The sequence below is a fragment of the Aythya ferina genome (assembly GCF_964211825.1).
Source record: "Aythya ferina genome assembly, chromosome: 5".
In the NCBI taxonomy this organism is placed as follows: Eukaryota; Metazoa; Chordata; class Aves; order Anseriformes; family Anatidae; genus Aythya; species Aythya ferina.
Window position 1 is genome coordinate 21,016,931 of NC_140301.1, and position 13,966 is coordinate 21,030,896.

At 35.2% G+C, this 13,966-nt stretch overlaps 1 protein-coding gene across 10 annotated transcripts in view; it reads right to left on the reverse strand.

Moving 5' to 3' along the window:
* The window catches only part of AKAP6 (A-kinase anchoring protein 6), a 279,284-nt gene that overhangs the window by 81,684 nt on the left and 183,634 nt on the right, over positions 1–13,966 (reverse strand). For all 10 annotated transcript variants that reach the window (XM_084521164.1, XM_084521165.1, XM_084521168.1 and 7 more), the window contains 2 exons: positions 6,144–6,292; positions 575–695 (listed from right to left, as the gene is read on the reverse strand). In XM_084521164.1, the coding sequence (XP_084377290.1) occupies positions 575–695; positions 6,144–6,292 (270 nt within the window). The remainder of the gene's footprint in view (positions 1–574; positions 696–6,143; positions 6,293–13,966) is intronic.

The window sequence follows — 13,966 nt, forward strand, 5'->3', positions numbered from 1 at the left end:
TCTTTTGTAGATCCATGAAGACTCTCTAATCAATATGCAAGTCCAAAATCATTTTGCTGAAATCACAAGTGTGATGACTTAACATGACAATGTCTGCTTTATGCATAACTAATAAAATTAAATTGGAAAAGTCCTGCATTCTGGCAGCAGCAAACCAAAATCAAGGCAAATTTCTTTCTTCCCAGAAGAGGTCTGAAAGGTGGATAAAAATCCAGCTGAAAGCTCCAATCAAAACACATTTTGTTAAATGCTACCATTTCATTTTTTTCCTTCATTTTGTTTCAGTCTATTTATTAATGCAGTTTCATTTATTTCTATTCATCTTGAAGACAAATCTTTGTCCTTCTATAGAATTACACCAAATAGAATGTGATAAAGGGAACTTTCTTGCAATTATGATGTCGGTGCAGCCTGTCAGCGCACAGGGGATGGAAATGAGGTTGGGGACAGGGAAGGGAATTCTAATAGACACCATGATACATACAATGAACGCAGCGATATCCTGTGAGAGAAAGACTTGTCAAGCTAATCAGATCTTCTATAGCTAGGTAAAGGCAGTAACGGTAGCGCTAACCTTGTAAAGATGCTGCTGCTGCTCCTCTGACATCATCAGGTCATGGCTGTCCATCACGATGGATTCCATGTCAATCAGCCAATCCCAGAGCTCCTGGTATTCTGAATCAAAGTCCAAAAGGCTGTAGATAAGGAACAAAATGTATTATGCATAAATACAGTGTAGTTGTTAAAATCTTGTATTAGAATAATATATTCTTGAAAACTCATGATGTTCCTAGTTACATTTCTAAAGAGACATTCTGTATTTATACAGAGTGGAGGAAAATGAAAACTGAAATCCAATTTAAGCCAGTGCCATGACCTAAATTCAGCGGCTGATGCCAAATCCTGACAACTGTTGGCATACTGCATTTGCTTCAAAATTTCTGAAATAGAAATCCCCCATAGATAATGTTGATTAATGGTTTTTAAAGTGCTGACTTTATATTGAGCAAACTTTGCAACCATCTTGATATAATTCATATAAAAATATTATTTTCATAGAAAAATGACTCAATCCATTCAGCTATCCCTCTGCTGTCTATCTGCCTATCTCTGTAAATATCCTACATTTATTTTCATGGATGAGTAGCTAGCATTTCAACTTAACGCCTTAAGATAGGCTTGAGTGAATATGGTAAGCCAGTGAGAACTAAGGCCAGATACAGTATTAGACAGGTGTTCCCTACAGACATGTAAGAAACAAAGGTAAGGACAGGAAGTCAAAACAATGAATCCTTGAATAGCCAGCAATCATTAAAATTCAAAGGAGGATCACTACGGTTTTCAACAAAATAAATCATTAGAATAAGGAGCTTAAAAGGATTAATGTGATTCTCTATTGAAAGCCCAGTGAATAAGTAAGGCATAGCTTCTTCTAAAATACCATGGTACAAGACAGAAGGTACATACTAAAAACTGCACATTCGTCAAAAAAATACCCCTTGAAAAGGGATCTTCAAACCTCCAAAACTGGAACTAACAAAAGCCTTGCCAGTAGAATAAGAAAGCCTCATATTGATCAAACAATAATACATGTTCCACTAAAGCTAATTTCTCCAATTATTAAAAACTTTTTTAGCTTTCTGCATCTTTAACAACACCATTTAAAAAAAAAAAAAAAAAAAAAAGCAGTATTTCAACAGAGAAACAATGGACTAAACATGTTTTTAATGTTATCAGTACTACAGCAGTTTCAGTTGTTATTAACTAGAGTACCATGTGCATGGTAATTTTGAAAGCTTATATATAAAGTTGTGACAAGTAGAACTGTCAGAAAGAAAGAAAGAAAGGAGAAGGAAGAAAGAAAAGCCATTTGCCTTCTGTGGTATTATTTTCAATGAGTTGGCAACAAAGGAAGTCTTGTATAATGTACAAGTGTTGATTCCTGTTTCTGAAGTAACTCTTAGTTTAATCCACTGTACTCTGTGTACTTTTACTCCTCTTTCAGAAGCCATTTGGCTCAGATATCATTTTGAAACTAAAATAAAACTAAACTCCATTTCGAATACTGTATTTGCAGAGATAGTGAATCTTCCTCCCTTCCCCTGAAAACAGTACAACCACGCTGTCTCTTCAGTATCTAGGGCTCTTTTATTCCCCTTCTGTTCTATCCAAGTATTATCCAGCATCGTAAAACTGACAAGCAGTTATTAAAACATATGTTTTATGATATAAGAGGCTTGATTTCATCTCATGTAAATTAGTACTGATTCAGTTGGACTTGGTCAGTTTTCACTCAGCAGTGAAATATTTGAATTAAGATATGAAGTTAACTGAATCAAATCCTACATCCAATGTTCATAGCCTTCTGCTGCCAGAATGGGATGGGATGCCTTTGGAGACTGCGCCAGGAAGTGGACTGGGATTTCACTGTAATGTGCAGAACACATGCTGGATCCAAACACCTGCTTTGTATCTATAGAACCACATCTTGGTTACAGTCCAAATTTGTCCATTTATTGGTGTAAGAGAATGAATTGATCCTTTAAAGACACACAAAAGCACTTTTCCCTGACCTTTACAAAACCCAAATAAGCACTAGGAAACAGCTGGACAGTTTGATTTCTAGCTAATGTTTTAAAAAGCATCTCAACCCAAAATAAAGAATGAGAGAAACAGTATTAATTTGAAAAAGTCCAAGAAGGGATGCAGGACATAACAGGGATTTATTTTTTTCCCCATAGTTTAGATCCTATGTCTCTTCCTTTTTTTTTTTTTTTGGGGGGGGGGGGCAGGTATTAAAATAAAGTTAACTGAGACCATTTTTAAGCAAACTGTCTATTGCAGTTATTTTCCTGATCTTGAAGACAGTGAAGTCAGCATAAAAAGCATCATCAATATTTTTTTAAAAATTTGCTATATTCTTAATAGTTCTGAAATAACTCTGATAAAAAAAAAAAAAAAAAAAAAAAGCTTTGTTTTTAAAATGAATACCTCACATATAAATGGTAAATACTGATTACTATTAAATTATTATTTGGAAAAAGCTATGTTATTAAGGTGTTAAAAAGATATTCAGAAAATCCAGCAAATGTAGGATCAGTGACAGGTAAAGATTAAAATGTACCTGTCAGTATTTCTGTGGTATATTGAGTATTTCTTTTATATTGAGAGTCTTTTTTTTTTTTTTCCTGAGCTTAGCAAATCTTTTTCATATTGCCACAGGCAGAATCAAGGAAAGCATAACTTCTGAAATACTGGGTCTGTGTTGCAGATGCAAGAACTACAAAAAACATCTAATTTTGGTAGATTATCCAAATCCACTGATTGCCAAAAAAAAAAAAAAAAAAAAAAAGGTTAGGACATCTGTGTACTGGGGAAAAAAAAAATCTCCATTAAAAGTACCCAAACATTGACAACAAGAAGGCTATAATGTTAGTTAAAGGGCAGGAAACTACAGCTTCCTTAATACAGGTTTTGTTGGTTAATAAGCTAAAATCATTAGCTACATAATAACTGAAATGACATTAAGAAGTATATTTTATCTTGGTAAACAGGGAATCAGATATGCAGAGTTGCATGTCTAATCCCTTGAACCCTAAACATATTTCTTAAAATGTGGACATCAATTTATTATTTTGAATGAAAATTCATGAGCACCTTTCTCATGAGAAAACCAGCTCGTCTGTGGCATTAATAAATAAAAAGGCATGTGAAGCTATTTCCATCAGCCTTTTTCCCCATGTTTAACACACACTTCCAGTTTGTATTATTTCTTTGACAGCATAACTCACATGCTATTTAGAAATACTGTAAACATACTGAAATGCCCGCCAAAAAAATTCATCCAGACAAAAAGTTCTTTCAAGTTTCTGGGTCATGATTTTTTGAGAACTTCTTTCCATTCACATGTTTCTACTAGGAGAGATCAAAATTCTGACCTTAACAGCTTTAAAATCATCGTATATTCCATACATACAACCCTCTTTATTGTCATTGCAACATCCATGCTCTCTGCAGGACATCTAATTCTTTACACAATAACTGGCATCCCCTTATTCTGCCGGTACTACCTTACCTATCTGAGTTTAATTGTTTCCTGCACAAAGTCACCTCCTAAATCTTTCTCCTCACTATATAAACAATTCTCCATCTACAGTAACACTTGTTCCCGGTGTAGGCACTCTTCTTTTTCATAGGCCAAATGTCCACAACTGCTAACGGATAGATACCCTAATTTTCCCAGTTATCCAAATGGCCTGTTCTCTGTAGAGATCTCAGTTCTCCTAGTAACAGATGCTGGCTCATCCTACTACAGAATTTCTGTCCACATGTTTTGTACAGTAGGGAAATACTGAATAAACCTTATTTCAAAGACATATATCTGTAGATAAAAAGCATTTCCTTTGTGTTCCATAACTCAGACTGGTTCAAATGTTTATCATCTGAATTTAGCCCCCATGTTTTCTATAATGGCCAAATACATTGTATTGTATCTATGTGCCTCCTGTCTGGCCCAGAAAGGTGGCCACAGCACAGAAACAGGGAACACCAGTAGATCACCACTGCCAGTAATAAGCATGAAATTACGAGTGTAAATGAATGCAGCTAAGAGCTTTACTATCTGCTTTACACATATGATACATAGAATTACAGACTGGATTTTTCCATGAGGCTTAAAGCTTTATAGCCCCTATCCTCAATAAAATCAAATGTCTCTTATTGTCTTATGTCCCATGCAAAATTCCAACCTCAAATCTTGCTCATATTCAATTCTGACTGCAAAATTATAAGATGTTTTTGAACATTTAGCCCCCAGTGCACATTTATATACATATACACACCAATTCAGAACAAATTATTTTTATGGTTGGCAATAGCTGCACTAGCGTGTTTGAGAATCTGACAGATTTCTGCATATGTAATCAAGATCTCAGTAATCCTACATAATTAGCCCACATCAACTTTTCTAAAACAGTCATCTTTCCGTATAATAAGAGGGGATGTTTACAAGGCTCATTTATCTTTACAGTTGGTAATTTAATAAAACTATGTTTCCAAGACCTCAACATTGAGTTAACAATTGAAAAAGGAAGTTATCGGGGTAAGAGCATCTTGGTCAGTGACTTTCCTTGAACATAAAATTGAAGGTAAAAGTTCTACTGAATTTTCTGGTTACAAGAAAACTTGTATCCAAATGAGGATGTACCCAAACAATGAGAACTAGTCAGCTTCTTTGAACTGCTTTTACCCCATACTATTATGAACTCACAGGGCTGTTCTTATGTACATTTAGAGGAGCTAGCAGTTAGCAGATACAATTTTCTAAAAGCCTCCTAGAAAAAGTCTTAAACCAGAACTACAAAACATTTTCTTTGTTGTGAAAAAAAGGAGAGGCAGCCATTCAAGACTCCATTTCAGTGATTAATCTGTCCAAGATTCTTTACTCAAGTTGTCAATAAAGGGTTTCTTTTAGTATGTATATTTATATATATACATATAGGCACTTACATGTATAGTGTATGTGTGTGTTTACATTTATTAAGTCAGATTGAGATGACCAACTCAAGTGAAAACAGTTAAAATTGCAGCTTTCTAGATGTGCAAAACTGGGATGCTTAAACTGGGAACTGTAAGTTCATGTACATATACGCATGTGCGTGTATATTTATACACACATATATATATATTTATTTATAAATATATGTATATATTTTTTATATAAAGCTTCATATTCAATTTTCCTAGTCACTAGTAGAATTACGGTTAGAGAGAATTGTCTTACAGTGGTGTTAACAAGTTATAAAGACATTTCCTTAGAAGATGCTAAGAAATCAAAAGAAATAAAGACATAACAGGAGAAAAGTTTGAAATGAAAGGACATTACATTTATTTTTAATCAAATAATGGATTGCTATTAGATAGTGTTAGGTAGTCCCATGAACAAACCATGAATTAGATAAATTAACCAGAACTCATTGATTTCTGCATTAATATATGAAAAAAATAAATATATAGAGAGAGTTTTCCCCTGCTTCTTGACCCAGGAAGAAAAATCCTGGTTAACTAGAAGGAAGAAAAAGTATATCATGTAAAAAAAAATACAGATCAGTGAGAATAAAACAACAAAAAGAATAGTTCCCTACCCATTACTTCCCACTGTGTGAACTTTTGACATATCAGCAAACTCTTCCTTTCGCTTGCTACTACTGTTGTACTGCTCGCTGTACAGCTTTAAGGACATCTGTTCAACAGCATCTCTTTGTGCTTCCAGATAGCATAGCTGAACCTCAGCCTAGAAAAGAAAAAAAAACAATAGATTTTTTTATTATTATTTTTAAATTCAGAAAGAATGCATTTAAAACAGCTTTTGGATTGCAACAGTTTTAACACAGAGGAGAATACACACCATCATTTTTCTCTTTGCATTATAGTCAAAAAGGTTGAAGCAGTAAGTCAGATAAAAGTACAGTGTATTCCCAATTGCTAGAACTGAAGTATTTAGATAACTATAATGGCATGTGCTATGTAATCTATGAGATCTATACCCCATCAAACATTGCATAAAAATGTCTGGATGTTAATGAAAATTAAATTAGAAATGACACACTATGTCTGAACAGGTACATGTATAAACATTTCTCAAAGGCTTCAAGACATTTCAAGACATCTCAAAGGCTTTTCAACACATTGCCTGTGCCTTCTAATTAATGAAAATCATATTGTTGTAGGCAGTTTTAAGTAGTAAGTGTAAACAAAAACAAGCAACTAGGCATTATTCACACTCTGCTTTCCCATAGCTGGTGTCCATGATTACTCAGCAAATTTGATTGCAAAGATAAAGGCAGTAAGTTAGAAATGGTGTTTTCCATCAAACTCTGCCTGGCCAGAAGAATTTTGAATAATATTTGGCACGATAACTTATTGAAAAGACACTTTATTTATTGCAGCTGTGGTGATCAGTTTGATTCTGGAACTCAGAGAACCAGATGATAAGAGGATGAAATCTGCTATGTACCACACATCTGCTATGTGCCCTAGGAACAGGGAAGAGAACAGAGGGTAGAGTAAGTTCAAAAGCACTTGGGGACCAATATGCTGTTGTTTTCTTTTAATATGCTTCAGTGAAAGAAAAACACATTACGAATTCTGACAATTCTTCAAAAACTGCTACTTCTGTGTAACTACATACTCATTTCTATTAGTAGGAGAATGCCTGCTGAACTATTTGGTACCATGGCAAGTAAACACAACGAGCATGGAGGCAATTCTGTGCAAAAATTCTTGCATTTTCTGTGGCTGTAGACAGGTAAGTGAAGAGTTTGCTTGGTTGTTGACAGCACGGCAGAGTTACCAGTCTGTGGAAGAATGGCGGCTATAAAGAGAAAGCAGGGAAAGGGCTAGAGTAGAGAAGGAAAATGTGCAAAATCCAGACTAAGGAAAAATGTAGGCAAGTGAAGGGAAGCAGGCACTAAAGAATGGCAGTGGAGAAAGTCTGAAAGGTTCAAATGCCTCAGTAACAGTTGTATATATTTGCATATACCTTACTTTAGCATTGATGCAATTTTTGCTGAGTAATAATACAGCTATTTGGAAAACCCACTTCCTTTTCAATTTTTTCTTCCAAACACTTACAGCTTCTTACAGTGAAATTCATTATGTTTGGCAGTAAATCCCAATATGTTTTTAGAAATTAAACAGAAAAACTAGCAAACTTTCCAAGATAAAAATCCCAAGTAAAACATTCAGGTCTGTTAGTGCATACACAAGCAGAATACAAAGTTTTCATATCTAGTCCAAAACAGTGAAAATGAAACCATACAGGGTTACCCATGAAGAAGCATTACTGGCACGCAAAACTAGTTGGGACTGTTCTAGTTAGTCAGAGTAGGCTGCTAAGGTTGGAAAGAGCTATAAAACATACTACTTTTAGAAACTATAATTGGAACTGTGGCTTATACAACTCAGAAATGACCAAAAGAAGCAATAAACACATGCCATTACCTTCCTGTTCCCCTCCTACCTCCAAGTATCTTTTTCTTTAAGGTGATAAACAATCTCCTTCTCTACAGGGATTTCTGATTAAACTCCTTTTTTGGAAGGATTCTTCACCAACCAGGATAATCTTTCAGCTGAGTATTTTGTACTGTCCACATAAGCATAAATTAAAAGAGGAAATTGATAGCCTTATTAGAAAGAACTTATTCAGTTTGTTTTCATATTAGTTATGATTGGGCATGACATTTACAGTCTCATGCCTTAATTTGAAAGATTGATAACTTTCCAAAACAATTGCCTTAATATATATATATATATATATACATATCTTGTATATATCTTCTATGACTGTTTTAAGACTAGAATTGAAACCTTCTGGATAATTTAAAGCAAACAATTTCACTGCTTTTCAAGATGGACTTGGAAGTGGAGACAAGTGATTATACTTCTTGCTTTATTCCTACGATTTTTTTTCTGATCTTTAAATTATGTACACAGAATAAAACCCAACACTTCCCCTAAGTAGTCCAAAAGCAGGAAATTCACAGGTAATCTAGACTCAGTAACCTCCCATATATGAATTAAATCTCAGCCTTAATCAAACACATGCTATTTCTTGAACCCTTTTCTACTGAGGATTATGAACTCCATTAACATCACACACTATGAATCCTGAATACAAGTAATTTTGTCCCAGTCCTTGTAGCACAAAAATACAATCCCTCTATAAATCAACTATCTCTGTTTTTAAACCCACTTGCTGTCTTCAACTATTGCAGATACTTACAGCAACTCAAACTTGGGCAGTGTAGAGTTTCAGATGGATCTCTCTGATTTCTTGTCTGTATGAATTCATCCATCTCACTGTTGTACTTAAGCATTTTTTGTCCCTGTTCTACTGATATCAGCTGCAAATCCAAAGAGGCTTTGAAGACCTCAAGTAGGTATTGATCAGTTTAAGTCTCAAAAAGCTATATTCTGCAGAATCTGAACTAACTGGCACAAGGCACAATCTAGAAAACAGTACACACCATGTATGCAGTAAATCTACTGCAGTAGATTTATTTTCATCTTATTTTCATCTTAAAATCTTTAATAAGAATGAAGGATCAGTTTTGCAGTATTCTGGCAAAATAACAGTAGCATCTTTATTAATTGCTAACCAACAGAACAGCTACTTGTTTTACCCTCTAGCTTATTTTGAGAGTGCCTTTTCAGATTGCCCTACATATGCTTTCATGTTACTTAAGGCAACTCTAAGAACTTAATCTCTATCGCAAACACACCACTATAGATGTGGATGTCTAGCAAATCCTAAGAAAGCATGCTAAGATATGCATCATTCCAAATATACGTAATAGAAATTGGATGGGAGGCAATCATTCATTTACTCTTAATACCCAAATACTGAAGTGATAGACTGAACATACCAAAAAAAAAGAAAAAAAGAAAAAAGCAAGGAATGATGCTCAGCAGTTGTTTTCCACTTCATGGTCCTCCTATCCAACAAGTGACATTGTTGCAATAAAGACATAATCACAAAGATGCTGGTGATGGGGTGATGGTTTGTGGTTTGGTTACACAAACTCTAATCATCACTGTCCTACCAAGACGAAATGAGTTTACAAGATTCAGTTGTAAATTAACCTGAGATATTTCCAATAATCAAATGACAAAACACTCTGATTTTTCTGAGCCTGGAGGACCCAACATCTGTACATGACTATGAAAAACAGTAGTCTGTGGGAAAGCAGTGAACATTTTGTACACTTGTGCCAAATATTCAGAGTTCTAGTCATGAGTTAATAACAGCAAATATTTTTAAGGCTATCTTCAGAGAGCTCATTTTCTAAAAAGCAAGAGCTTATAAATAAACTGACGGAGCCTGGCATACAGACTCTACTCCTTAAGACTGGCTTCGCATGACAACATAGAACGTCCTTTACTACACAGATCACTATATAACACGAAGGGGTAATCAGAGACAGTACCAATCAATGAAAATACATTGTATTTCTTGTTAGACGTACATGTTAGAATGACCTTATTCTGAAGTGGAGAAAGACAAGACATGGGATAATGGCTGTTACCGTGGGAGGAAGGAGATTGAAAGGTTATATAGAGAATGGCAAATGAGACTCAAAATTTACACCAATGTAAATTGAGATAAGAACTCAGTGTTATGTTGTTGTGCTGTAAACAATTTTTATATTGGAATGTGCTAGAATAAATATCTCTGAATTTGTGTGGAAGAGAAAGTGTTTTCAAACAGTTTCCTAGGGATCGTGTCTTTTGTTAGGAACTACATTAACTGTAAGCAAACTATTCTTTTTTAAATATACAAATTATACTATATTCACTTGACTTTGAAAAAGGAGAAAAAGCTGTACAACTTGTACATTACACTGTAATTGCTACAGAATTGCATGTGAAATACAGGCATAATTTAATTTTTCTGCCATTGGTTAACCTTAAACTGTATAAAAATATTGTCTCAACTTAAAGCACAAGTTCTAGCTTTCACCAAAAAGGGAAGTGGTCAGAGGGCGTTATGCAGCATGTAGACTTAGAAGGCTCATCTGCATGTGTAGTTTATATAAGTACAAGTACTCAGCTGCATCATTCTAAAAGGATGCATATCCCAGCTTGGTACACTTTGTAATTTAGTATTACAAGGATGTTTGGTACATCCTTGTAATTTACATCCACAGATAGAATTGGGAGTAATTCCTTACCAGAATTAAGTAGATCAATGCATATGACCACATAAATGCTACTTTCAAGCATTTTTTTCTGTTTTCTGACACAGTATTCTGGTTATCTGTCCACATTAAAAAGTGGTGGAGAAGGTCTAATTATAGGACACGAAACGACCGGGCTCTGCAGCTAGTGAATAAAATGATATTGCGGAGTACACAGCTCAAAATATATTCCATGGAGATGCAGCTGGTAGTTATTTGGCAGGCAAGAATTTGACCAAAGACTGTACAGACTGATCATCCACTACTCCATCCTCACAGCCAGCCAACATGTCTTCTGCTTCTGGAAACACTGAGGGTAGAAGCAGGACTTCCAAGAGGTTACCCAGGTATTTTAACTGGTATTCCCCCACCCGCCTCCCCTTCCTCTGCAAAATGTAAACAGCGACCTTGCTGCAGTTGAATTTCTTCCTATGTTACCCTTTCTGCTTTTGGCTCCCCTGCCTTTAACATCCTTCATCTTGCAGACTCTCTTCAGGACTGAATCAGATTAAAAAATAATCCTATATCGTAAACTGTGTTTACTGAGAGCTGAACATCTGATAGTCCTATTACAAAGAACACACTGTGTTTTGATCATGCAGGAAATTAATTCTGTTAATCAGGGCATGCTTGTTACCAGTTAAAATCTTAGCCAAGTGTTTTTATCATCATAAATCTCAGAAATGCTTTTATATCAGTAATAACTTTATCACTGTATTTTTCAGAGTACTAAAACTATCACAACAATGTGAAACTTCAACACAGAAAAGGCAAAATTACAAGGCAACAACATTCTTACTTATCAAGGTACTTAAACTCATTGTGGAGTTTAAGTAACAGCAGTAACCGCACAGTGAAGCCTGTCCAGAGGCTATAAAATGAAATTTTAGATAGGTTACAGCAAGTCAGGACTGCCTTCTCAGGCAGTTCCCAGATCAGGAATTAATTCAAGAAAAAAAAAAGGGGGGGGTTAGGGGGGCAGTAAATAACAGCAGTACATTTTGGAAGGTTTCCCTTGGCTTTCAGAACTATATAGGGGTTTTTTTTTGCTATAAAGATTAGGAACATGACCTGTGACTTCAGGACAGTGGAGTGCAAATGCAATCAGTTGTGTGGCCTCAACAGTATTGTCTGACCAAATCCATGGAGGTGTCCTGACCATTGTGTTAATTTAAAATCAGGACCTCTGCTGTCTAATTCCTGATCGTCCCCCTGCCTTTGGTTCTGTTCAGTATAAAATTAAATACTCTACAGGAGAATGGCATGCCCTGTGTTTCAAACAGATTCTCAGCTGCTGATCCAGAGAAGTTCTCTTTATCACAAATACCAAAAAACATTGAAGGAAAGTATGAAAGGAATAACCTCTCCAGGGACTTGCAGGACTGTGAATAGTTTTGGCAATAGCATCCGAAAATTGTGAGGTGAAAAAAAAATCCTCATAAGAATGAAAATTTAACAGTGGGCAATATATTTTGCTAGTTTTGTCTTGCAGGTCATCTCCAGCTACAGAACTAGTGAGTGACTGGCAGCATGCAAAAGAAGGGTTTATAATAACCAGGAACCAGGTAGAGAACAGGTTTGCTCCAACAAGGAAGCTCACACAGAGAGGGCTGGGATGACAGAAGAGTGTTTGCTAAAAACAGGCAGAATACACAAATTAACATATTCAGATCCAGTTGAATGCATCAATGTAATGGTTAGAGTGCATTTAATCAAAACTGTCACATGCCTTCCAGCTTTCTTCAGTGACACCTCTTGGAATGCCACCAGAATTGCAAGACCCAACAGTCCCACTCCTACAAACTCTGAAGAATTCATCCTATTAAAGAAGCAATTTATCAACACAACCTTCTCCTGTGGTTTCTTTCCAGTCCTACAAAGAAAACAATTTGTTTTGGGAGGTCAGAACATAGATATGCTGTATTTAAACACAAGTTTGAACACCTTTCCAGGCCAGCCTCAAAATCTTGAAGTAGTCAGGAAGAGGAAAGACTAGTTAGACACAGAAACCCTTCCCTCAGCGTGCTAAAATTGTAACTTAATCTTAATTAAAACCTCCATTATTTGCACAGTTGTGATTGTTCCTACCATTCCCTTATTTGCACTTTTAGAACAATGAAGTAGCTTAAAAAGAGATTGTAGAGTCTGCTATCATGTAAAGCACTGATATTTCTAAAAGTCATGCTTCCCTAATAGGTTGGGATACTAAACCACATGTACCAGCCATGCACCTAACTAGATCTGCAGGTCTGGGCATGCAAAATGGCTGTGCTCTTAAGGTTGAAGGTACAAATGGACAAAATTTAGGACAGCAAATGCATTCAGGAGAAACTCTGGCATGATCACATACCTTCCTCTGCCCCCATCCCTACAGTGATGGGCACAGACATTTGTAAAAAAACAAACAAACAAACAAAACAAAAAAAAAAAACGAGGGAAAGTAGTTATTGCAAAACCAATACCTCCAAGGGAAAACTACCCGACACATCTCAGGAAGGTATGACTGAGCTAATATAAAAATGTTATGGCCTTTTTTCATGGAAACTTTGCTCAGAGGTCTACTTTGTGCATATTTTGGAGGAATCTCTTCTCACCACTGGGAGCTGTACTGACTTATAGCAAAGTGAATTCTGATGACTAATTTGAAGAATTTGGCTTTCAAGTTACTTGAAATTATTATATAAAAAAATCTCTTTTTGAAGTAAATATATGGTGATTATTCTTTAAACTTATGGTGCATGAATCTGCATTTACTTCGGTAATACACATTGACTTTTAATTACTTTTACCATACTATAGTAGTATTCCTGTTTTATGTTTTGATATCTTTTCATGAACTAAGATTTTTGCACATTTCTATTACTTATCATGCTGAAAGGAACCTACATAAAATGCAAAAATGACTATTAAGATGATATGCTGTATTAAAGTATGAAATGTTACACCAGATCATTTGTGAGCATGCTACATAGTAATTATATTAAGTAGTGCATAAACAGTTTGATTTTTGCCAAGTGGCTCCATTTGAAACTTTTATATTCTTGACAAATGTTTCATATTTATTAAATTAATCATTACAAAGATTTCATTTAACAACTTATTTGACAATTTCTTGTACATACTAACACTTACAAAATTGTAGAAAATTTGAGCTAAAATCTCTTTTGATTCAGTATTTTGAATCTGATACTTTGAGAGGCTCAGTAGTGTCAAACATTTTCAAGTCCAAA